General features: G+C 35.7%; 2 protein-coding genes across 2 annotated transcripts in view; one reads left to right on the top strand and one right to left on the bottom strand.

Annotated features, from left to right (window-relative positions):
* Window positions 1-27663, top strand: part of LOC134753600 (P protein-like) — a 96430-nt gene that overhangs the window by 17044 nt on the left and 51723 nt on the right. The gene's annotated exons all lie outside the window — the stretch shown is intronic.
* Window positions 5135-7051, bottom strand: LOC134753449 (uncharacterized). The gene has a single exon (XM_063689322.1). It carries the CDS (start codon window positions 6185-6187, stop codon window positions 5135-5137), a length of 1053 nt encoding a protein of 350 aa, XP_063545392.1. The 5' UTR covers window positions 6188-7051.

A 27663-nucleotide genomic window follows, 5' to 3' on the forward strand; every position in this document is an offset into this window, starting at 1 on the left:
AATGATTAATATTACTAATGGAAGGGTGTGCCTTCGTGGATGGTGCTAAAACATATTAGGGGTATAAAATAAAACAACTGTTTGATTAGTATACATTTTATTCATTTACTTACAAAAAAAACATAAATTATTGTCTAAATACCATTTCTTAATACATATCACATTTTTTAAAGCACAAAATTTATTGTGGTGTACACAATTATAGGTTTCACTTTTAATACAATATTTTTCATGCAAATGTCTAAAACTATATTCTTGTTTTTCATCTAAATCTAAAACAGTACAACCAGGAGACAAATGCTTAACCCATTGAACTTTTTCTGCTCCCTTTACGAAAATCTTTTTATCTTTTAAGTAGTTTACAATGATTCTTTTAAATTCACGGTGGTCAATATAACCCTCACGCCACAAAATGCCGCAATTCTTTTCTAACCACGTAACTTGCCTTTTTTCGTTTAGAGATAGGCTGGAAAACGGGTATGGCGGCTTTACCAAAAAAACTTGTGTATATTCATTTGTAGCGAGCGCAAATTCCTTTATTATGAATTCATTATTACTCCATTTAAAACCTTGAAGATCAACGAATATGTAGTCCTGCATTATGATTATTTATGATATCTTTTTCGTGATACTACTTAATGGTTTGTATTCTACAATACTATCATTCAAAATCAAGCAATAAGCCGACGTCTGCGGGGGTATAGTTGATTCACACTCGAATTCAACTCGCACATCAACTGAAGCGGTTTTTAAGGTTTCGTTTTGTCGAGAACAGTCAATAACGAATAAAGGAGCAATCTTTTTAAAATCTTCGGGGGTCAGCAAAGGTGCTTGAGCACGGTTATAATAAGACTGTTGAAATTTTGCATACTGCTCATATAATATAGAAAACTTTTCACTAGAAAAACTGACGTCAAAACTTTCATAAGGAAAGTAGCTTGAGTTTAAAAAAACCTTAACATCTCTCAAGTTACAGTGATCAAAGTGTGTTACATCTTTATCAGCAACATTTTTTCGTGCTGTTTTCAATCCGATTATAATGTATCGCGGTTTCTCAATTTGAGATGAAGTTTTGATAGCCCAAGAATGTTTTGACGTTTCAGGCAAGAGAGGATATTCATACAAATCCCAGTTCCTAAATGCTATTTGAATTGCGCGATCTCTTTCCAAACATTTGAGTAAGGTCAATCTTTCTCGGTCAGACACCTTAATATGAGGCATGCGCCATACTATTTTCGAGATAGTTATATTGTCTATATATTCATTCGCATTTAATTTAACGCTATTTAAGTTAGTATTAGATCTTAAAAGAATAAGTTCATGCTTACAATTAATAACTATTTTGTTGTAATCCTCAGCAAACCCGAGAATTTTGTTTAAAGGTATAGACACAGAAAATGATCCATGTGAAATTTTTGTACCGCTGATATCCCATCCCCATAACTTGCACATCGATGCTTCAAGTTCATTCATAGATATAAAAGATTTCATAGTAGTTGTAACCCCTACATTTTTAATTTTATCGATTTCGATTCCATTGAGTTCGTATCGAATGTCTTGAAATAGATGGAGTATTGGATTATTCGTAAAAAGAACAGACTTCACCTCTTCTTTCGTTTCTCTATTGAATGCAGTTATAGTACCTTCTATGTATAAAGTACTTGCCGATGGTAGTACGTAAAGATCTTGCTGATTAATAGGTATGCGTATTTCATCGTTGAAGTTAAAACTTGTTACGTAGGGCTTATACGAATGATATTCAAAGCTTTCTATTGAGTTGTCTAAGGTGAAAGATTCTGTTAAATTTAATATACTCATTTTATTAAACCTATGCTTTGGAGGAATTGTTTGTTTTGTTTTGTAAGTTGCACTTTAGGTCTTCTTTTCTTGATTGCTTGATGAGTACTAGCACTGAATTTCGTTGGGAGTGAAGTTTTATTGAAGTCTATCATTTTTTTCTAAGGTGTAAATATATCTGAATCTCTTCACCGCGTAAATTAACTAAATTATTGTTAACGTCTAATATTCTTACTGTAATTGAACTTAAACTGTTTTGAGTAACAGAAAAATAAATTACGTTTTTCGGTGTTTCTATAAGTCGATAACCCGGTGGTACATTAGGCACAAACTCGTGAATTATATGACTAGGTTTTCCATTAACAAATGAACCGCTCACTATGTCACATTCAATGCGGACTATGGTTGTAGACAGAATGGAAACAGGATATGGAGATTCTGTTAATATATTAGCTTGAATAGCTTCCGACCCAAAACCGAGTAAGCTACCAATAGACCTCTCTTTATCGAAATAAATATTTTCTGAACATAATATAGATGTTTTTAAGGTATTATTATTACATGTTAGTGAAAACGAGCATCCTTGAAGGTGTTCCTTAAGGTAATCACCAATATCTTGAAGCTCATATGATCCTTCAGGAATTTCAATTTCTTTGTTTTTTCCGTAATAGAATTTATTGTTTCTGTAGTCTATATTAGGTATTGAATTAAATGTGGATATATACAACAGACCACACTCATATTCTCCTTCCAGTTGAAGAGCTGGCGAATGGTTCGTTATCAGAGTGGAAGATGATCCGGTTATGGACAAAGTGAACGACATCGTGAGAATGATAATTTGTTTATTGATCGTGGGTATTTAAACGCTTATACCAATATTGTTTCAAGTATTTAAGACATAAATGCCCACAATTTACTGTGTTAAACCTTTGGTATGTGTTATAATTATAGTAAATATCATAGTTATTTAAATACTTCTTTAGCTCTATCGGAGGTGGAAGGTCACCATAACTATTAAAATATTCACAATAACTGTTGTCTTTGACATAGGCTACCCAGTGAGTTCCATTGTTTTTGGAACTGTCCAAGTTAACAATTCCACATTCTACTCTTTTAGGACGCTTTGGTAAACTGTCTCTCATATAAACTCCTCGAAAATGCGGAATCTCTGTAGAGTGTTTTAAGATGTCAATATTTGAAAGAGCACGTCTGGGTAACCTAACACTTAGTTTTTTGAAGTTTTTATACACAAACTTCTACCATTTTTATATGGCTTAATATGTAATCCTTTTCCTAATGCAATAGATTCCATCATTTTATTATGTCGTTCTGATTCAGTTAAGTTCTTTTTTGCAGCTTTGTAATCACCTACAGCTTTAGCGATTCCGGCAGCTCCTCCCGCTAATGATCCTAACGCAGAAAGTCCAGCAAAAATAGGTATCAAAGGTAACAGACCTCCCGTTTTTGGAATCGGTATTAAACGAGGTAAGCGTATCTTAGAGTTGTTACCATAAACTTTTTTAGCGGCAACAATCGCACGATCCATGATATTATTACCTTTTATTTTACGGTTCTTTTTTAACTCAGTGCGTATCTTGGACACAAAGCTTTTGAATGATTTTATACCTGCGCCAGCCTTTAGTTTAGATTTCATAACTTTGCTCACTAACCAAGAGCCTATTTTTTCTCCTATTCCGCTATCTTTCGACTTAGTTCTTCGTTTTGCCATTTTGTAAAGTTCTAAATCAGCGCGATGCCTATCAGCTAAATCAGGATATTTGTCATAAGCTATGTCGTGTTTCATACACGCGTCATCTAGCGCATTAATTCCTTTGTCACCTCTTTGTAACCTTTTATGCAATTTTGTACCTGGTCCACAATAATTATACCCAGGCAAGTGTAATTCAAATGGTAAATTATTAATAGCACTATTTAAAAGTCCTCTCCCTTTCATATCAGGTGTAATAATGACAAATTTCGTTTAAAGAAATTCAATTTATTAAATACATTACACAACGGCTTTTATATCAATCCAACTATTTTCACTATCACTTAGCCCCAACCACTTCACAAACAACTTACTACCCTTTTTTTTAATGACCTTTTCTATTAAATAAATATCAGGATACTTAGTTTTTTGAAGTTCTTCTTCATAAAAGGTACCCTGTATTATGTTTTTCCGCTGATCTTCAATATGATATGTAACAGGTCTAGTGTGATTCACATGTTTAATTGCAAAAAGTTCTGTAGACCAATTAGGTGTATAACCCTTAGAGAAGTTACTTTTATATTTGCTTATACGCACATGGTCACCGATATTAAATTTGTTCAACTTAGTGCTATACACATTGAATAAATTGGATTGTGAGTTTTTAATGTTCTTTTTTACCTCTTTTTCGTTATTTGAATCAACATCAATAGGTTTAAATTTTGTTGTACGATGTACAGTGTGATTATATGCTTTCACTATATCGTCTAACGGTTTACCAACCCATTTATAGTTACCAATGAAACTAAAATATTTATAGAGTTTGATCTTAATTGTTTTTATCAGTCTTTCAACAATAGACGCCTTTTTAATTGAATATGTTGAATAATGATGTATTTTCATGAATTTTAAATAGGAATCAAATTCATTATTATAAAATTCTTTTCCTAAGTCCGTCTGTAAGTTTCTAGGTATGCGTTTAGTTGTTTTCATAATTAGTTCGAATGCACTTTTTACTGACGTTTTAGTTTTAGACTTAATAGGTATACACCACGCATACTTCGAAAATGTATCAATAACAGTTAATATATATTTGTATCTTTTGTTAATCGTGTGAAGTTTTTGTAAATCGATCAAATCAGCTTGCCATAAATCGTCAATTCCTTTTAGTACGACCGATCTTCGCTTAAAGTTTTTTCTTGCCGATCGATGGATCTCGTTCACTATTTGTTGCTTTTCCATTTTTTATATTTTTGTGGATATCATCTATCTCCTTCTTTGTATAAAAGTTTATTTTTAACTGAGACGAAAGTTGATGAATTTGATTATTTATAGTAAGAAACAAAGAATCTATATATGTCTTGTCGTACATGTTTTGAATACATTGATCAACATACTGCTTATTTACTGCATCATCGGGTGACAAAGGTTCTGCAACTCCCTTTAATTGTAAACTTCCTTCAAAACATGCACCGTTTGTTCGAAGCAAAGCCTTGTAGTTGAGATCAGAAACCTCGTTAGCACGCAAGCGCTTATGAACATGGTGTCCGAATTTGTCAATATTCATTTTGTATTGTTATGACTTGGGAGTCAAACTACAACTGATAAAAATTTTGCTTTATTTTACTTTTATATATCATTTACCAAGCCTGCTTCACGTAGTTCTTCAATAATAGATATAATTTCGTTATCTAATCCTGTATTGCCAGCATCACGCGATGCTATAAGTAGTTTCAATCTTTCTACTAATTCATTCGGGTCATCCCAATACACATAAGAAATGTCTCTTTTGACTTTTTTCATTACCGGTAAACCATCACCGGTTACATGTACTTCTTCGCTTAATGAACGTTGTTTAGTTAACTTGAAAAGTGGCTTTATGATATGTAAATATTTCATTCCCTTGTTGCTTTTTATAGGCTTATTTGGATCAAAGTCACGTCTATGTGCATTTGTTTTTAATAATAATGTTTTATACAATTGCTTATCGTTTGCAGTTACCATATGCAGATCAGGTATTTTTTTAAACAATAAATCGTTTAATCCTTGCGTTAAACAATACCTTTCTCCTCCAATTTTGAGTTCTTGATCATTCACAGAAATCGGATAAGATCCTAGCATTAGCTTACCACGTTCCATTCGTACACCAAAAGGAATGTTCATGTGTAAATATTGTTTTTGCAAGGTAGGATCTTCGCGAGGAGAAGCATACGAATCTATCGTTTTGAATGAAGCATTGTTTATTGATTCAGAATCATGGATGATACTTTCATCTGATATGGAATCGCCTTGGCTAGAATTGTCGTTACTTAATTCATATTCGCTATTATCTAAATCAGATTCCAATGATTTTTTCAATAGTGTTTTATTAGCTGAACTCTCTTTCTTTCCATCTTCAGTAGGACTGTATTTTAATGTTTTTACTGGCTTATTCCATTTAAATTCATTGTTATCAAAATCAGTGTTACCAATACTTAGCCTGCTATCATCTTTTTTCACCATTTCATTAAGAGGATCTGTGACTGGTTTTAACATTGTTTCCAACATCATATTATTGGTAGATTTAATATCACGAAGAGCCTTAACTTTTTTTCTTACTGCTTCAGCAGATCGGAGTACTTTTTCTTTAAATATTTTCTCCTCGTTCATTTTATTATTCATGTCCGATCTAGATGATTTCATATTAAGAAATAAGTTCTACACGTTAACACTATTCTTTATGTATACAGTTATTCTAGCATGATAAATGTATCAAAGCCTTTTCTATAACATCCAGAGTTTCTATTACAATCTTTATTTATAACTAAGTAATTAAAAGGTTTGTTCCATACTTGTCCACACATTTCTCGAAACTGGGACCATGACATATCACTTCCTACGTGTTCATCATAAATATGGCGTAAATTAACATCATCTTGTTTAAAAAGAACGATTAGATTAGCATTGTCTCTTATCAATTGCTTAGGTATTTTACTATACGTTTGGTTCAGATAGAAGCTATCTATGTTTTTATGTCTTCCCATTGCAAAATAATCTCGTATATTATTCTGATTTTCACATGCAACATCATCAAATATCATGATTGAATTAATATCTGCCGTATGTGGACTAATTACTTCTTCATTTTCACTATATTTTTGAAATAACACTGAGGGAACCAGATTTAAAACTTGCTCTAAATATTGATACATAGGTTGAAACAAGGTTTTAGAATATATATATACATTTTGGAAGCGTAGACCTTGTTCATGTAGCAGTAAACCAACAATCAAATTAGTTTTTCCACAGTTAGACGGACCACATATTATACAGCGAATAGTATCAGGTAAAAGTAAACCATGACGGTAATAGCGTTTATTGTGTGAAGAACAAACGACATCCAACTGCAATTTTTGAGCTTGTTTTACGAATTTCATATTACCAATAGGCACGTGCTACAAACTTGAAACTAAATATGTAAATAGCATGTTTTTTAAACTTGAGAGTATATATTAAATAGAGATTCCATACAACTCGGATTCTGTCCCACTGTTGGAGAATAAAGTTGTTGTATTAAGACTGAATGTCCCAACGTTAGCGTTGTATCATCAGAATGTCGATTAAACGCAATACAATTTCAAGCTCATGATCGGATGAGAGTAACGAACTCGGATTCTGTACCACTGTTGCAGAAGATATGTATTGAGACTTTTACCTCCACGGTTCTGACAACTACGATCAACCATTCGCATATATTGCGAGCTCGACGAGCGAGTGGGCCAAAGTGCCCAATATATACCTACTTGCGCGCGAGCTGTAAGCGAGCGCGCAATAAGAAAGCCGATGTGTGTAATGACCAATGCACACGCGTTTCATACGACGTTTTTCAACACACTTGCGAGAAAAAAAAACTTACATATTAATCAAATTTTAATAGTTAAAACAGTTAGTATTGTGTGTTTCATCTGTCATACTCGTACTGCCGGCCGGCCCTCGCTCGCCCCGGCCGCGGGCGGCGCGGCGGGCGGGCCTATGCCCGCCAGTCCGACCAATTAAAGAAGGCTCCCTTTCCATGCATATTATTAGCAATCAGTTAGCTTCTTAACTCAGTCGGATAATATAATAAAAAAGCACGAGTGGAATAATACACTGAAAGAGCACGCGTGTTTAATATCTAGGATTATGAGCCAAAAATCGGTGGAATAAAAACGTCGTTTTGAGCAAGTGTGTTGAAAAATGTATTTACAGTACATATGGTGCTACTTTCTCGCACTTGTGCGTAAAGTGCACTTTTCGTGCATATGTCGAAAGTTTAAAGGGCCATATGTACTGTAAAACGTTGTACGATACACGTGCGAATAGGTAATTCGCAACTCGTGTCGATTTAAAACACTCCCTGCGGTCGTGTTTTAATTTATCGCCACTCGTTTCGAATTTCCTCTTTTCCGCACTTGTATCGTAAATAACTATTATATGTATATGGATAAATAATTGTTTTTATTTGCATCAATTATTTTTATTCTGTCTGACACCAGGCTATATCTATAACATATACTTAAAACAGTATAAAATAAATATTTAAGTGAGGCTCCCATACAACAAACGTGATTTTTTTGCTGTTTTCGAGCGTAATGGTACGGAAACCTTCGTGCGCGAGTCCGACTCGCACTTGTTTATAAACGAAAAAATACCGGTTTTATCTGGTTACTCGTGCGATAGCGATAGCTAATCGATTGGATTAGGTTGCATCAATAAACAATATCTGGGAGACCGAGCTTTGCTCGGAAAACATAAAAACTAAAAAATGCGCGTTTTTCCAGTAATAAGACCTAGCTAAACCGATTTTTCGCCCCGAAAACCACCATATAGCAAATTTCATTGAAATCGTTAGAGCCGTTTCCGAGATCCCTCGAAATATATATACATATATACAAGAATTGCTCGTGTAAAGGTATAAGATAATATAGGTTAGGCTGCCCCTTATTTTAGGATTTTCAGAAATTAACATTAACAACGCATACCTACCCCCGTAGTCGGTTTCTTTTTACCCCAAACTAATAAATTTCAGTACCCCTAATATTTCTTTTGTCAAAAATATTTGCCGATTTCATTGAAAAAATGTGACGTCACACCAGGGGGGGAGGGGTCAAAAAACCTCGGAATTCGTATGACGTAATTAATGGATGGACCCTTACCCTAGTGTAAATTTCATTCGATAGCGTGACGTGAAGCACGCGTTTGCGTTAAGTGTCATTTTACTCATTTTGTATGGGATTTTGAGTTTCCAAAACATCAGAGCTATAGCTCTGGTCATTCCTGTAACTGCAGCGCGGTACGACTTTCATGCGATTCTCCCATCTCTCACAAAATCTCGATGCGAACATAAAACTAGTCACAGAGCACTGCTTGGTATAACATTCTCTCACAAATATGAGTTCGTTGACCGGTTCTAACTGGTTCAGACCGGTTCAATCCAGTTATGTGCGCCATTTTGAAAGTTCACAACTTTATATATAGCCCCGTTAGGTTGTCGAAAATAGTCAGCCAATGGTCATGCACAATGTATGGACTGACGTTTATCTGACATGGCTATTTTTACGTTTTGACGTTACGTATACATTTGAAAGAAAGAAAGAAGAAAGAAAGAAAATACATTTATTTGACGCCACAACATAGTACATAAAAAAAAGAAAAGCATGCAGACAAAAAAACATTTGGACGCCAAAAAGGATCCCCACTCAGCATAGTGCCGCGGCAAACCGTGGCGCTGGTTTTCTGTGGGGACCTGGCTTAATCTAAAAAATAACATTTGACGTTCCCCTCCCCCGCAAAAATCGGCAGACTTTTTTGTACAGAAAATTACAGACAATGCGTCTCCGTTTGGTTATATCCTCTAAGATATAGCCGGTCAACCAACTTTGTCAGTATAAAAAGACGCGAAATGAAAATTTTCTGTGGGAAATGGCTTGATCGACTATATTTTTATTATTTGGCTGAACGGAACTATCATTGCCACGTCGGCTTTCGTAAACAGAAAGAATAAAAAGTAAAAAAATTACTATTTTACCGAAATTTTCATTCAAAATTTAATTGTATCAATATACAATTAAATTTTGAATTAATTCATCTTAAATTGCAAATGTGTGAGTGTTTTTTTAGGGTACCCAAAGGGTGAAAACGGGACCCTATTACTAAGACTTCGCTCTCTGTCTGTCACCAGGCTGTATCTCATCAACCGTGATAGCTGGACAGTTGAAATTTTCACAGATCATGTATTTCTGTTGCCGCTATAACAACAAATAACCAAGCCAACCAAAATAACCAAATAAGTACTAAAAGTACGAAACTCTCGGTGGGCGAGTCCGACTTTTGTATAAAATGAGCTATTGTGATATTGCTTCCTTTATTAGGTTTATTTCTTTATTTAGCTACATGAGCGTATTCTAATTACCCGGTTTCCAACTAATTAAACATTAACCTTTCAACTATTTTTAAACACCGTTAATATCCTCCACACTGTAACTGACAAATATGAACCTTAACGTAACGACATAAGGTTCACTATCACCAGTTAAATGTTGTTGTTAGTAACAGAGACTAGTAAATATTCAAGACGGACACCCTCCCCACCGCGACTCCCACGTTCGAGAAATTTTGTGTGGCCCTATGGTTGACTGGTAGAGAATGTTTTAGGGCATTAAGCCGGCGGGCATAATACTTATTTTTATTGTGCAATAAATAAATAAGTATTATAGGACATTATTAGACAGATTGACTAAGTCCCACGGTAAGCCCAAGAAGGCTTGTGTTATGGGTACTCAGACAATGATATATATAATATATAAATACTTAAATACACAGAAAACCGGCCAAGTGCGAATAGAACTCGCGCACGAAGGGTTCCGTACCATTACGCAAAAAACGGCAAAAAAATCACGTTTGTTGTATGGGAGCCCCACTTAATAATTTATTTTATTATATTTTTAGTATTTGTTATTATAGCGGCAACAGAAATACATCATCTGTGAAAATTTCAACTGTCTAGTTATCACGGTTCATGAGATACAGCCTGGTGACAGACAGACAGACGGACGGACAGACGGACAGATGGACAGTGAAGTCTTAGTAATAGGGTCCCGTTTTTACCCTTTGACCCTAAAAACACCCATGACTCAGGACCTAATATCTGTGCTCATCACACAAATAAATGCCCTTACCGGGATTCGAACCCAGGACCATCGGCTTTACAGGCAGGGTCACTACCCACTAGGCCAGACCGGTCGTCAAATAAATAAAATAAATTTTAAATAAACAAACCTCCATATACAACGACGCGTTAATTTTACAATTTTTCCATTTTAGCTTTACAATAAACTTTTCTCTCCTCACCAATTGTATGTGTCTCTGTTTGGCCCTATAGGTGACTGGTAAAAAATGCCACTTGGCATTAGGTCCGCCATCTGTAGGTACATTGCTGTATTAGTTCGTGCAATAAATTTAAATAAATAAACATTTTTCAAACAGGAAGGTACGCTGACAGATGTCATACCAGTACAATTTTGCGAGATTTGGCGTTTTAAGGTTATAAATTATATAGAGATGCTCAAACCGGTTTTTTCGTACAAAAAATGCCGGTATTATTACGTTGTTTTTCGTTCTTTGGTTTATTATTTCAATTTTAATGGGGCAATCTAATTAATACGAAGTTTTTACCTATATAAATGATTCAGTCCCACGTAAAGAGCATAAAATAATTTATTCGACTATTTAGGGTTTTACAAAAAACCGGTTCCGAGCCCTGAAGATGACACTTATCTTCGTGTTTGAATTCAAAATACTATAACAACTACTACTATACTATTTTAATTTATTTCATATTTGTTAGTATGTAATGTTTGACGACCATAAGAAGATAAGGGAAGGGAAGGAAGAAAAAAAGGGGCCAAACTGAAAACCAGCGGCGCTGGACTTCAGTCTAGCACATGCTGAGCTTGGTACCCATGGCCAACATGTATTGCAGAATTTGATTAGACAATAAGTTAGTATTTAACCTAGAATAAGTTAACACTATACTTAAACTAGATTTTTTGTATTGTATTGTTGTATTGCTATTTTTTGTACTATCATGTTTTGGCAATAAAGTGATTTGAATTGAATTGAATTGAATTGAATAAGCATAATTTTGACATTGATGCAAATCTATACAGGGTGGGCACAGGGATTCCGACACACTTTAACCATGAATTCTAGTGCCTATTTGGATTAAAAAAAAGTAATATAACAATGCCATAGAAAGCCTAATTTACGAGATATTCAATTATTTAAGTAATTTCGAAGTTAAAAAAACTCAAGGCGTGTTAGGCCCTTATGTGACGTAATCATACATACCAAGACACAAACAATCACACATGCAAAGCAGAAGTGTTAAAAATAGTAAACTTACCTGTCACCTGCTATAAACTAGACTATAAAGTGTCATATTGGTGTCGCATGTTGTCTTTTTCACTCTTTCAAACTAAAGATACGTTCACAAGTTAGTACTATCGTTAATTGATTTATTTTGTTCCAGAAATTAAGTAAATTAATTAGGCAATTTTGGACCCATGTTGATATAACATTTTTCTTTCGTAACACTGCCAGGAATCCACGGTTAAAGTGTTAATTTTATCCTGACTAAATAAATCTAAATCTATGTTCTCGTGACGTTGTATGTGGGTTGTCAGTCTTCTTTATTTTCTCTGGTAACAACAATTATAGCGGGAAACTGCTAATAAAGGAGTCAGGAACATACAAACAAACATGCTTGTTGAAAGCGATACGAACTGATAATAAGTGGACCTTAATGTAAGGAAATAAGATCGCAGGGTGGTCAGTTTCTTTTGGTTCATATTGCCACAGTATTAGTTATGAAGATTAGCTCTTCTCTAACATGATTATTATTAAAGAGATAGGTAGGTTTGTCTAGATAGTTCTATTAGGTTTTTAAAAATAACGGTACAGAACCGATAACGTTTTGGCACATGGCGAATCCTAGCGTTTCCCACGCTGGGTACAAGCTACAAATTAGTTTATTACTTACCAAAAGTTCGGACACTGACAAACAAATAAGATAAAGAGAGACAAACTATAAGGGTCAGTGCCAACAAAGAAAAGGATATAGATTATACAATACTTTTACAAGCTTATCATCATAATAAACCTTAGAGGATATAAATAACCAAACGGAGTAGCCATTAACAGGCGTACCTCTCTGTCGAAATAGTCGGCCAAGGGTCATACAAAATGTATGAACTGACTATCTGACATGGCTATTTTGACGTTACGTATACATTTGACGTTCCCCTCCCCCGCAAAAATTGGCAGACTTTTTTGTACAGCAAATTACAGTCAAGGCGTCTCCGTGTGTTATATCCTCCAAGTTATAAACAGTGTAACTGTTAAACTATTAAACTAAATATGTATTAAGTAAAATGCACATTGCGTATAACTGTAAAAGCTAAAATTTAATATATTTAATTATTTATTTAATACCATTTAAGCTTGGGCGAATGTAGGACCAATAGGATGCAGTCCAAACAAACATTTGTTCGTTATTGATTTTTTCTGTGTATTTAAGTATTTATTAATATCAATATTATTATCTATAATTAACTCAGCAATCGTCGTCTTAGTACCCATTGGTACCCACAATACAAGCCGTGTATTAAGCTTACTGTGAGACTAGCTAGATTTGTGTCAGATTGTCCCATAATATTTATTTATTTATTTTAGTATCGCCCTTTAGCGCCTGTTGTCTACTAAACCATGTTTTAATTTGTATATCATTTTTCTTTTGCTATTGGTAAGCAATAAAGAATGTTTGTATTGTATTGTATTGTATTGTATTGTATTGTATTGTATCTAGGATATTAGACCAAAGTAGGTAAACATATGGATATTAACAAATGTTACCGGCGTGAAGTTAGCAGCCTAAAGCTGGCAGCCCAAGATAATCCAACCAAATTAAGATGTCATTTTATATACCTCCTGTACACTCATATATTAAGCATTTTCAAGAGCATATACAACATGTTTTTAAAAGAAATTTGACTTTTTTATCACAACTGAAAGTGTTAAGCCCAAAAAGGGCCAAATTATTCACAAAACACATAGGGCAGCTAACTTCACAAACAGGCAGCCTACAACGTTTCTTCAATGGTTTCGTTATTTTTAGGGACACTGTCCAGATTACACTTTGCTTCTAGTATCGTAAGAAGCGGCATAAAAAACTCTTTCGAATGAGGTATAAGTCGTGAACATTGAAAGAGTATGGCTACCTCAAAATCCAGAATAACACCCAGCAGCCTAAAACTTTTTCAGAGTTTGTCAAGATTTCGATGAGAAGCTGTCTAGATTACACTTTGTGTCTAGTATCGTAAGAAGCGGCATCAAAAACTCTTTCAAATGAGGTATAATTCGTGTACATTGAAAGAGTATGGCTACCTCAAAATCCAGAATAACACCCAGCAGCCTAAAACATTTTAAGAGTTTGTCAAGATTTCGATGAGAAGCTGTCTAGATTACACTTTGTGTTTAGTATCGTAAGAAGCGGCATCAAAAACTCTTTCAAATGAGATATAATTCGTGAACATTGAAAGAGTATGGCTACCTCAAAATCCAGAATAACACCCAGCAGCCTAAAACTTTTTCAGAGTTTGTCAAGATTTCGATGAGAAGCTGTCTAGATTACACTTTGTGTCTAGTATCGTAAGAAGCGGCATCAAAAACTCTTTCAAATGAGATATAATTCGTGAACATTGAAAGAGTACGGCTACCTCAAAATCCAGAATAACACCCAGCAGCCTAAAACTTTTTCAGAGTTTGTCAAGATTTCGATGAGAAGCTGTCTAGATTACACTTTGTGTCTAGTATCGTAAGAAGCGGCATCAAAAACTCTTTCAAATGAGATATAATTCGTGAACATTGAAAGAGTATGGCTACCTCAAAATCCAGAATAACACCCAGCAGCCTAAAACTTTTTCAGAGTTTGTCAAGATTTCGATGAGAAGCTGTCTAGATTACACTTTGTGTCTAGTATCGTAAGAAGCGGCATCAAAAACTCTTTCAAATGAGATATAATTCGTGAACATTGAAATAGTACGGCTACCTCAAAATCCAGAATAACACCCAGCAGCCTAAAACTTTTTCAGAGTCTGTCAAGATTTCGATGAGAAGCTGTCTAGATTACACTTTGTGTCTAGTATCGTAAGAAGCGGCATCAAAAACTCTTTCAAATGAGATATAATTCGTGAACATTGAAAGAGTATGGCTACCTCAAAATCCAGAATAACACCCAGCAGCCTAAAACTTTTTCAGAGTTTGTCAAGATTTCGATGAGAAGCTGTCTAGATTACACTTTGTGTCTAGTATCGTAAGAAGCGGCATCAAAAACTCTTTCAAATGAGATATAATTCGTGAACATTGAAATAGTATGGCTACCTCAAAATCCAGAATAACACCCAGCAGCCTAAAACTTTTTCAGAGTCTGTCAAGATTTCGATGAGAAGCTGTCTAGATTACACTTTGTGTCTAGTATCGTAAGAAGCGGCATCAAAAACTCTTTCAAATGAGATATAATTCGTGAACATTGAAAGAGTATGGCTACCTCAAAATCCAGAATAACACCCAGCAGCCTAAAACTTTTTCAGAGTTTGTCAAGATTTCGATGAGAAGCTGTCTAGATTACACTTTGTGTCTAGTATCGTAAGAAGCGGCATCAAAAACTCTTTCGAATGAGATATAATTCGTGAACATTGAAAGAGTATGGCTACCTCAAAATCCAGAATAACACCCAGCAGCCTAAAACTTTTTCAGTTCGTCAAGATTTCGATGAGAAGCTGTCTACATTACACTTTGTGCATTACATTACATTACATTACATTACAGTACATTACAGTACATTACAATCAATTTTTTTTTACGATAAGCAATTGAAATTAGAGTTTAAATGGATTTGTTATACAATTTCCATTCTGATATTTGACTCTCCATTCCATAAATAAAGATTCTTTTGCTTGAATTGTTAATTGAAAGTACCCTCAACATATACTATAAAAATGTATACATAGTCATGTTTTTAAAAAAACAAGCATTTTACTTTCCTCGTATTCGAAATGAAAAGTAGAGTGTTTAACTCGGGTGAAAGGCATCCTTTCTGCCTCGGACTATTGGCGCTCTCACTGCGTTCGAGCGCCAAAATACCTCGGTAGAAATTAATGCCTTTCATCCCTTGGTTAACAATCTACTATTCTGTAACTCTTTGAACATTTCATGATTTACATTTAAACGAGGAACGTACCCGCAGAGCTTAGACTTGTCTCGCGCAGTCATTGTACGTTGAAACTTCTTATCCAAGCTTGCTACGGTGAACTCGTAGGTATAAAACAGTTCCTTTTTAGTTTCGATCCCGACAAAAAGACAATTCGACACGATTTCTTTGCCAACAGGCTTCAAATTTAAACTTTCTATTATATCGCGACGTAAATAAGTCTTCTGTGCGCCCGAATCAATAAAGCATCGTACCGGTATACATTTCTTATCGTATTCCTGGGTTCGAATCCCGGCAGAGGCATTTATTTGCGTGATGGGCACGAATATTTGAAGGGTACACGGAAAGAACATGTCTAGTCACTTTTTTCGGAAAATGAGATTTTCATTTCAAAATGTAGAGCTCTTAATGAACTATTAGTTATATCTTTTGCTACCACTGTATAATATATGTAACACAACTTTTTTTTTAGTTAAAAAAGACCTGGTCACGGAATTACCATACATTTTGACATGGTTCCAAATTTTAAAACCGCGATTACTCAACATGTTACTAAATTGACTAGACATGTTCTTTCCGTGTACCCTTAATTTGTTCTTGCGTCTTGGATGTTTTTTATACAAATTCATTTGAAGTAAGAAGCGGCATGAAAAACTCTTTCGAATGAGATATAATTCGTGAACATTGAAAGAGTATGGCTACCTCAAAATCCAGAATAACACCCAGCAGTCTAAAACTTTTTCAGAGTTTGTCAAGATTTCGATGAGAAGCTGTCTAGATTACACTTTGTGTCTAGTATCGTAAGAAGCGGCATCAAAAACTCTTTCAAATGAGATATAATTCGTGAACATTGAAAGAGTACGGCTACCTCAAAATCCAGAATAACACCCAGCAGCCTAAAACTTTTTCAGAGTTTGTCAAGATTTCGATGAGAAGCTGTCTAGATTACACTTTGTGTCTAGAATCGTAAGAAGCGGCATCAAAAACTCTTTCAAATGAGATATAATTCGTGAACATTGAAAGAGTATGGCTACCTCAAAATCCAGAATAACACCCAGCAGCCTAAAACTTTTTCAGAGTTTGTCAAGATTTCGATGAGAAGCTGTCTAGATTACACTTTGTGTCTAGTATCGTAAGAAGCGGCATCAAAAACTCTTTCAAATGAGATATAATTCGTGAACATTGAAAGAGTATGGCTACCACAAAATCCAGAATAACACCCAGCAGCCTAAAACTTTTTCAGAGTTTGTCAAGATTTCGATGAGAAGCTGTCTAGATTACACTTTGTGTCTAGTATCGTAAGAAGCGGCATCAAAAACTCTTTCAAATGAGATATAATTCGTGAACATTGAAAGAGTACGGCTACCTCAAAATCCAGAATAACACCCAGCAGCCTAAAACTTTTTCAGAGTTTGTCAAGATTTCGATGAGAAGCTGTCTAGATTACACTTTGTGTCTAGTATCGTAAGAAGCGGCATCAAAAACTCTTTCAAATGAGATATAATTCGTGAACATTGAAAGAGTATGGCTACCTCAAAATCCAGAATAACACCCAGCAGCCTAAAACTTTTTCAGAGTTTGTCAAGATTTCGATGAGAAGCTGTCTAGATTACACTTTGTGTCTAGTATCGTAAGAAGCGGCATCAAAAACTCTTTCAAATGAGATATAATTCGTAAACATTGAAAGAGTATGGCTACCTCAAAATCCAGAATAACACCCAGCAGCCTAAAACTTTTTCAGAGTTTGTCAAGATTTCGATGAGAAGCTGTCTAGATTACACTTTGTGTCTAGTATCGTAAGAAGCGGCATCAAAAACTCTTTCAAATGAGATATAATGATGATGATTTCAAAAAGATGAGGTCCAATCTTGTCGACAAGCTATGGTGGACCGTCTGAATTTGACACTTAAGACAGTGTCCGATTGGGGCGACGCTAACCTGGTCAAATTCAACGCAACCAAAACGCAGGCGTGTCTGTTCTCTGCGAAACGGAGTCCTTTCGGCCTGACTCCTACTTTCCGGGATGTATCCGTACCGATATCCAACCATCTTCAGCTACTTGGCACGAGTATCTCGTCTAACCTGAGCTTTGGGGCGTATATTGAATCTCTGGCCAAATCTGCAGCTAGACGATTGGGCGTCCTCTCTAAGGTCAAGCGGTACTTCACACCGGGGCAGCTTCTTCAGCTTTACGTAGCTCAAGTCCGGTCGTGTATGGAGTACTGCAGCCACCTTTGGGATGGGTCCGCCAAATATCAGTTAGCCGCCTTAGATTCCATAGACAAACGCGCTAGGAAGCTTATTGGAGATGCGGGATTAGTAGAGGCTAGACTGCAGAGCCTTGAACACCGTAGAAAGGTAGCTTGTTTATCGGTGTTCTACAGGATACATTTCGGGGAGTGTGCGATGGGATTACATAATTTAATCCCCCCATCTCCATTCTGTCACCGTGGGACTAGACGCGGACTTGCGTTTCACCCTTACGTCGTTACTCTGCCACTGATTCGTACTAAGCGCTATGCATCCAGCTTTATCATACGAACGGCTAAGGAGTGGAATTCACTTCCTGCAAATATATTCCCAGTCCACTATAACTTGGATCTTTTTAAATCAAGAGTGAATAGACATCTTTTAGGTAAGCATGATCCATCCTAGACTGCATCGGCACTTACCATCAGGTGAGATTGCGGTCAAGTGCTTGCCTTTTTGTAATAAAAAAAAAATAAAATAATAATAATTCGTGAACATTGAAAGAGTATGGCTACCTCAAAATCCAGAATAACACCCAGCAGCCTAAAACTTTTTCAGAGTTTGTCAAGATTTCGATGAGAAGCTGTCTAGATTACACTTTGTGTCTAGTATCGTAAGAAGCGGCATCAAAAACTCTTTCAAATGAGATATAATTCGTGAACATTGAAAGAGTATGGCTACCTCAAAATCCAGAATAACACCCAGCAGCCTAAAACTTTTTCAGTTTGTCGAGATTTCGATGAGAAGCTGTCTAGATTACACTTTGTGTCTAGTATCGTAAGAAGCGGCATAAAAAACTCTTTCAAATGAGGTATAAGTCGTGAACATTGAAAGAGTATGGCTACCTCAAAATCCAGAATAACACCCAGCAGCCTAAAACTTTTTCAGAGTTTGTCAAGATTTCGATGAGAAGCTGTCTAGATTACACTTTGTGTCTAGAATCGTAAGAAGCGGCATCAAAAACTCTTTCAAATGAGATATAATTCGTGAACATTGAAAGAGTATGGCTACCTCAAAATCCAGAATAACACCCAGCAGCCTAAAACTTTTTCAGAGTTTGTCAAGATTTCGATGAGAAGCTGTCTAGATTACACTTTGTGTCTAGTATCGTAAGAAGCGGCATCAAAAACTCTTTCAAATGAGATATAATTCGTGAACATTGAAAGAGTATGGCTACCTCAAAATCCAGAATAACACCCAGCAGCCTAAAACTTTTTCAGAGTTTGTCAAGATTTCGATGAGAAGCTGTCTAGATTACACTTTGTGTCTCGTATCGTAAGAAGCGGCATCAAAAACTCTTTCAAATGAGATATAATTCGTGAACATTGAAAGAGTATGGCTACCTCAAAATCCAGAATAACACCCAGCAGCCTAAAACTTTTTCAGAGTTTGTCAAGATTTCGATGAGAAGCTGTCTAGATTACACTTTGTGTCTAGTATCGTAAGAAGCGGCATCAAAAACTCTTTCGAATGAGGTATAATTCGTGAACATTGAAAGAGTATGGCTACCTCAAAATCCAGAATAACACCCAGCAGCCTAAAACTTTTTCAGAGTTTGTCAAGATTTCGATGAGAAGCTGTCTAGATTACACTTTGTGTCTAGTATCGTAAGAAGCGGCATCAAAAACTCTTTCAAATGAGATATAATTCGTGAACATTGAAAGAGTACGGCTACCTCAAAATCCAGAATAACACCCAGCAGCCTAAAACTTTTTCAGAGTTTGTCAAGATTTCGATGAGAAGCTGTCGAGATTACACTTTGTGTCTAGTATCGTAAGAAGCGGCATCAAAAACTCTTTCAAATAAAATATAATTCGTGAACATTGAAAGAGTATGGCTACCTCAAAATCCAGAATAACACAAAGCAGCCTAAAACTTTTTCAGAGTTTGTCAAGATTTCGATGAGAAGCTGTCTAGATTACACTTTGTGTCTAGAATCGTAAGAAGCGGCATCAAAAACTCTTTCAAATGAGATATAATTCGTGAACATTGAAAGAGTATGGCTACCTCAAAATCCAGAATAACACCCAGCAGCCTAAAACTTTTTCAGAGTTTGTCAAGATTTCGATGAGAAGCTGTCGAGATTACACTTTGTGTCTAGTATCGTAAGAAGCGGCATCAAAAACTCTTTCAAATAAGATATAATTCGTGAACATTGAAAGAGTATGGCTACCTCAAAATCCAGAATAACACCCAGCAGCCTAAAACTTTTTCAGAGTTTGTCAAGATTTCGATGAGAAGCTGTCTAGATTACACTTTGTGTCTAGTATCGTAAGAAGCGGCATCAAAAACTCTTTCAAATAAGATATAATTCGTGAACATTGAAAGAGTATGGCTACCTCAAAATCCAGAATAACACAAAGCAGCCTAAAACTTTTTCAGAGTTTGTCAAGATTTCGATGAGAAGCTGTCGAGATTACACTTTGTGTCTAGTATCGTAAGAAGCGGCATCAAAAACTCTTTCAAATAAGATATAATTCGTGAACATTGAAAGAGTATGGCTACCTCAAAATCCAGAATAACACAAAGCAGCCTAAAACTTTTTCAGAGTTTGTCAAGATTTCGATGAGAAGCTGTCTAGATTACACTTTGTGTCTAGTATCGTAAGAAGCGGCATCAAAAACTCTTTCAAATGAGATATAATTCGTGAACATTGAAAGAGTATGGCTACCTCAAAATCCAGAATAACACCCAGCAGCCTAAAACTTTTTCAGAGTTTGTCAAGATTTCGATGAGAAGCTGTCGAGATTACACTTTGTGTCTAGTATCGTAAGAAGCGGCATCAAAAACTCTTTCAAATAAGATATAATTCGTGAACATTGAAAGAGTATGGCTACCTCAAAATCCAGAATAACACCCAGCAGCCTAAAACTTTTTCAGAGTTTGTCAAGATTTCGATGAGAAGCTGTCTAGATTACACTTTGTGTCTAGTATCGTAAGAAGCGGCATCAAAAACTCTTTCAAATGAGATATAATTCGTGAACATTGAAAGAGTACGGCTACCTCAAAATCCAGAATAACACCCAGCAGCCTAAAACTTTTTCAGAGTTTGTGAAGATTTCGATGAGAAGCTGTCTAGATTACACTTTGTGTCTAGTATCGTAAGAAGCGGCATCAAAAACTCTTTCAAATGAGATATAATTCGTGAACATTGAAAGAGTATGGCTACCTCAAAATCCAGAATAACACCCAGCAGCCTAAAACTTTTTCAGAGTTTGTCAAGATTTCGATGAGAAGCTGTCTAGATTACACTTTGTGTCTAGTATCGTAAGAAGCGGCATCAAAAACTCTTTCAAATGAGATATAATTCGTGAACATTGAAAGAGTACGGCTACCTCAAAATCCAGAATAACACCCAGCAGCCTAAAACTTTTTCAGAGTTTGTCAAGATTTCGATGAGAAGCTGTCTAGATTACACTTTGTGTCTAGTATCGTAAGAAGCGGCATCAAAAACTCTTTCGAATGAGATATAATTCGTGAACATAGAGTATGGCTACCTCAAAATCCAGAATAACACCCAGCAGCCTAAAACTTTTTCAGAGTTTGTCAAGATTTCGATGAGAAGCTGTCTAGATTACACTTTGTGTCTAGTATCGTAAGAAGCGGCATCAAAAACTCTTTCGAATGAGGTATAATTCGTGAACATTGAAAGAGTATGGCTACCTCAAAATCCAGAATAACACCCAGCAGCCTAAAACTTTTTCAGAGTTTGTCAAGATTTCGATGAGAAGCTGTCTAGATTACACTTTGTGTCTAGTATCGTAAGAAGCGGCATCAAAAACTCTTTCAAATGAGATATAATTCGTAAACATTGAAAGAGTATGGCTACCTCAAAATCCAGAATAACACCCAGCAGCCTAAAACTTTTTCAGTTCGTCAAGATTTCGATGAGAAGCTGTCTACATTACACTTTGTGCATTACATTACATTACATTACAGTACATTACAATTAATTTTTTTTTACGATAAGCAATTAAAATTAGAGTTTAAATGGATTTGTTATACAATTTCCATTCTGATATTTGACTCTCCATTCCATAAATAAAGATTCTTTTGCTTGAATTGTTAATTGAAAGTACCCTCAACATATACTATAAAAATGTATACATAGTCATGTTTTTAAAAAAACATGTATTTTACTTTCCTCGTATTCGAAATGAAAAGTTTTTGATGCCGCTTCTTACGATTCTAGACACAAAGTGTAATCTAGACAGCTTCTCATCGAAATCTTGACAAACTCTGAAAAAGTTTTAGGCTGCTGGGTGTTATTCTGGATTTTGAGGTAGCCATACTCTTTCAATGTTCACGAATTATACCTCATTCGAAAGAGTTTTTGATGCCGCTTCTTACGATACTAGACACAAAGTGTAATCTAGACAGCTTCTCATCGAAATCTTGACAAACTCTGAAAAAGTTTTAGGCTGCTGGGTGTTATTCTGGATTTTGAGGTAGCCATACTCTTTCAATGTTCACGAATTATATCTCATTTGAAAGAGTTTTTGATGCCGCTTCTTACGATACTAGACACAAAGTGTAATCTAGACAGCTTCTCATCGAAATCTTGACAAACTCTGAAAAAGTTTTAGGCTGCTGGGTGTTATTCTGGATTTTGAGGTAGCCATACTCTTTCAATGTTCACGACTTATACCTCATTTGAAAGAGTTTTTTATGCCGCTTCTTACGATACTAGACACAAAGTGTAATCTAGACAGCTTCTCATCGAAATCTCGACAAACTGAAAAAGTTTTAGGCTGCAGGGTGTTATTCTGGATTTTGAGGTAGCCATACTCTTTCAATGTTTACGAATTATATCTCATTTGAAAGAGTTTTTGATGCCGCTTCTTACGATACTAGACACAAAGTGTAATCTAGACAGCTTCTCATCGAAATCTTGACAAACTTAAAAAGTTTTAGGTTGCTGGGTGTTATTCTGGATTTTGAGGTAGCCACGGTCTTTCAATGTTAGACACAAAGTGTAATCTAGACAGCTTCTCATCGAAATCTTGACAAACTCTGAAAAAGTTTTAGGCTGCTGGGTGTTATTCTGGATTTTGAGGTAGCCATACTCTTTCAATGTTCACGAATTATACCTCATTCGAAAGAGTTTTTGATGCCGCTTCTTACGATACTAGACACAAAGTGTAATCTAGACAGCTTCTCATCGAAATCTTGACAAACTCTGAAAAAGTTTTAGGCTGCTGGGTGTTATTCTGGATTTTGAGGTAGCCATAATCTTTCAATGTTCACGAATTATATCTCATTTGAAAGAGTTTTTGATGCCGCTTCTTACGATACTAGACACAAAGTGTAATCTAGACAGCTTCTCATCGAAATCTTGACAAACTCTGAAAAAGTTTTAGGCTGCTGGGTGTTATTCTGGATTTTGAGGTAGCCGTACTCTTTCAATGTTCACGAATTATATCTCATTTGAAAGAGTTTTTGATGCCGCTTCTTACGATACTAGACAGAAAGTGTAATCTAGACAGCTTCTCATCGAAATCTTGACAAATTCTGAAAAAGTTTTAGGCTGCTGGGTGTTATTCTGGATTTTGAGGTAGCCATACTCTTTCAATGTTCACGAATTATATCTCATTCGAAAGAGTTTTTGATGCCGCTTCTTACGATACTAGACACAAAGTGTAATCTAGACAGCTTCTCATCGAAATCTTGACAAACTCTGAAAAAGTTTTAGGCTGCTGGGTGTTATTCTGGATTTTGAGGTAGCCATACTCTTTCAATGTTCACGAATTATATCTCATTTGAAAGAGTTTTTGATGCCGCTTCTTACGATACTAGACACAAAGTGTAATCTAGACAGCTTCTCATCGAAATCTTGACAAACTCTGAAAAAGTTTTAGGCTGCTGGGTGTTATTCTGGATTTTGAGGTAGCCATACTCTTTCAATGTTCACGAATTATATCTCATTCGAAAGAGTTTTTGATGCCGCTTCTTACGATACTAGACACAAAGTGTAATCTAGACAGCTTCTCATCGAAATCTTGACAAACTCTGAAAAAGTTTTAGGCTGCTGGGTGTTATTCTGGATTTTGAGGTAGCCGTACTCTTTCAATGTTCACGAATTATATCTCATTTGAAAGAGTTTTTGATGCCGCTTCTTACGATACTAGACACAAAGTGTAATCTAGACAGCTTCTCATCGAAATCTTGACAAACTCTGAAAAAGTTTTAGGCTGCTGGGTGTTATTCTGGATTTTGAGGTAGCCATACTCTTTCAATGTTTACGAATTATATCTCATTTGAAAGAGTTTTTGATGCCGCTTCTTAAGATACTAGACACAAAGTGTAATCTAGACAGCTTCTCATCGAAATCTTGACAAACTCTGAAAAAGTTTTAGGCTGCTTTGTGTTATTCTGGATTTTGAGGTAGCCATACTCTTTCAATGTTCACGAATTATATCTCATTTGAAAGAGTTTTTGATGCCGCTTCTTACGATACTAGACACAAATTGTAATCTAGACAGCTTCTCATCGAAATCTTGACAAACTGAAAAAGTTTTAGGTTGCTGGGTGTTATTCTGGATTTTGAGGTAGCCACGGTATTTCAATGTTCACTAATTATATCTCATTTGAAAGAGTTTTTGATGCCGCTTCTTACGATACTAGACACAAAGTGTAATCTGGACAGCTTCTCATCGAAATCTTGACAAACTCTGAAAAAGTTTTAGGCTGCTGGGTGTTATTCTGGATTTTGAGGTAGCCATACTCTTTCAATGTTCACGAATTATATCTCATTTGAAAGAGTTTTTGATGCCGCTTCTTACGATACTAGACACAAAGTGTAATCTAGACAGCTTCTCATCGAAATCTTGACAAACTCTGAAAAAGTTTTAGGCTGCTGGGTGTTATTCTGGATTTTGAGGTAGCCATACTCTTTCAATGTTCACGAATTATATCTCATTTGAAAGAGTTTTTGATGCCGCTTCTTACGATATTAGACACAAAGTGTAATCTAGACAGCTTCTCATCGAAATCTTGACAAACTCTGAAAAAGTTTTAGGCTGCTGGGTGTTATTCTGGATTTTGAGGTAGCCGTACTCTTTCAATGTTCACGAATTATATCTCATTTGAAAGAGTTTTTGATGCCGCTTCTTACGATACTAGACACAAAGTGTAATCTAGACAGCTTCTCATCGAAATTTTGACAAACTCTGAAAAAGTTTTAGGCTGCTGGGTGTTATTCTGGATTTTGAGGTAGCCATACTCTTTCAATGTTCACGAATTATATCTCATTCGAAAGAGTTTTTGATGCCGCTTCTTACGATACTAGACACAAAGTGTAATCTAGACAGCTTCTCATCGAAATCTTGACAAACTCTGAAAAAGTTTTAGGCTGCTGGGTGTTATTCTGGATTTTGAGGTAGCCATACTCTTTCAATGTTCACGAGTTATATCTCATTTGAAAGAGTTTTTGATGCCGCTTCTTACGATACTAGACACAAAGTGTAATCTAGACAGCTTCTCATCGAAATCTTGACAAACTCTGAAAAAGTTTTAGGCTGCTGGGTGTTATTCTGGATTTTGAGGTAGCCATACTCTTTCAATGTTCACGAATTATATCTCATTTGAAAGAGTTTTTGATGCCGCTTCTTACGATACTAGACACAAAGTGTAATCTAGACAGCTTCTCATCGAAATCTTGACAAACTCTGAAAAAGTTTTAGGCTGCTGGGTGTTATTCTGGATTTTGAGGTAGCCATACTCTTTCAATGTTCACGAATTATATCTCATTTGAAAGAGTTTTTGATGCCGCTTCTTACGATACTAGACACAAAGTGTAATCTAGACAGCTTCTCATCGAAATCTTGACAAACTCTGAAAAAGTTTTAGGCTGCTGGGTGTTATTCTGGATTTTGAGGTAGCCGTACTCTTTCAATGTTCACGAATTATATCTCATTTGAAAGAGTTTTTGATGCCGCTTCTTACGATACTAGACACAAAGTGTAATCTAGACAGCTTCTCATCGAAATCTTGACAAACTCTGAAAAAGTTTTAGGCTGCTGGGTGTTATTCTGGATTTTGAGGTAGCCGTACTCTTTCAATGTTCACGAATTATATCTCATTTGAAAGAGTTTTTGATGCCGCTTCTTACGATACTAGACACAAAGTGTAATCTAGACAGCTTCTCATCGAAATCTTGACAAACTCTGAAAAAGTTTTAGGCTGCTGGGTGTTATTCTGGATTTTGAGGTAGCCATACTCTTTCAATGTTTACGAATTATATCTCATTTGAAAGAGTTTTTGATGCCGCTTCTTAAGATACTAGACACAAAGTGTAATCTAGACAGCTTCTCATCGAAATCTTGACAAACTCTGAAAAAGTTTTAGGCTGCTTTGTGTTATTCTGGATTTTGAGGTAGCCATACTCTTTCAATGTTCACGAATTATATCTCATTTGAAAGAGTTTTTGATGCCGCTTCTTACGATACTAGACACAAATTGTAATCTAGACAGCTTCTCATCGAAATCTTGACAAACTGAAAAAGTTTTAGGTTGCTGGGTGTTATTCTGGATTTTGAGGTAGCCACGGTATTTCAATGTTCACTAATTATATCTCATTTGAAAGAGTTTTTGATGCCGCTTCTTACGATACTAGACACAAAGTGTAATCTGGACAGCTTCTCATCGAAATCTTGACAAACTCTGAAAAAGTTTTAGGCTGCTGGGTGTTATTCTGGATTTTGAGGTAGCCATACTCTTTCAATGTTCACGAATTATATCTCATTTGAAAGAGTTTTTGATGCCGCTTCTTACGATACTAGACACAAAGTGTAATCTAGACAGCTTCTCATCGAAATCTTGACAAACTCTGAAAAAGTTTTAGGCTGCTGGGTGTTATTCTGGATTTTGAGGTAGCCATACTCTTTCAATGTTCACGAATTATATCTCATTTGAAAGAGTTTTTGATGCCGCTTCTTACGATATTAGACACAAAGTGTAATCTAGACAGCTTCTCATCGAAATCTTGACAAACTCTGAAAAAGTTTTAGGCTGCTGGGTGTTATTCTGGATTTTGAGGTAGCCGTACTCTTTCAATGTTCACGAATTATATCTCATTTGAAAGAGTTTTTGATGCCGCTTCTTACGATACTAGACACAAAGTGTAATCTAGACAGCTTCTCATCGAAATTTTGACAAACTCTGAAAAAGTTTTAGGCTGCTGGGTGTTATTCTGGATTTTGAGGTAGCCATACTCTTTCAATGTTCACGAATTATATCTCATTCGAAAGAGTTTTTGATGCCGCTTCTTACGATACTAGACACAAAGTGTAATCTAGACAGCTTCTCATCGAAATCTTGACAAACTCTGAAAAAGTTTTAGGCTGCTGGGTGTTATTCTGGATTTTGAGGTAGCCATACTCTTTCAATGTTCACGAATTATATCTCATTTGAAAGAGTTTTTGATGCCGCTTCTTACGATACTAGACACAAAGTGTAATCTAGACAGCTTCTCATCGAAATCTTGACAAACTCTGAAAAAGTTTTAGGCTGCTGGGTGTTATTCTGGATTTTGAGGTAGCCATACTCTTTCAATGTTCACGAATTATATCTCATTTGAAAGAGTTTTTGATGCCGCTTCTTACGATACTAGACACAAAGTGTA

Source organism: Cydia strobilella, chromosome 27 (assembly GCF_947568885.1).
Source record: "Cydia strobilella chromosome 27, ilCydStro3.1, whole genome shotgun sequence".
Taxonomy (NCBI): domain Eukaryota; kingdom Metazoa; phylum Arthropoda; class Insecta; order Lepidoptera; family Tortricidae; genus Cydia; species Cydia strobilella.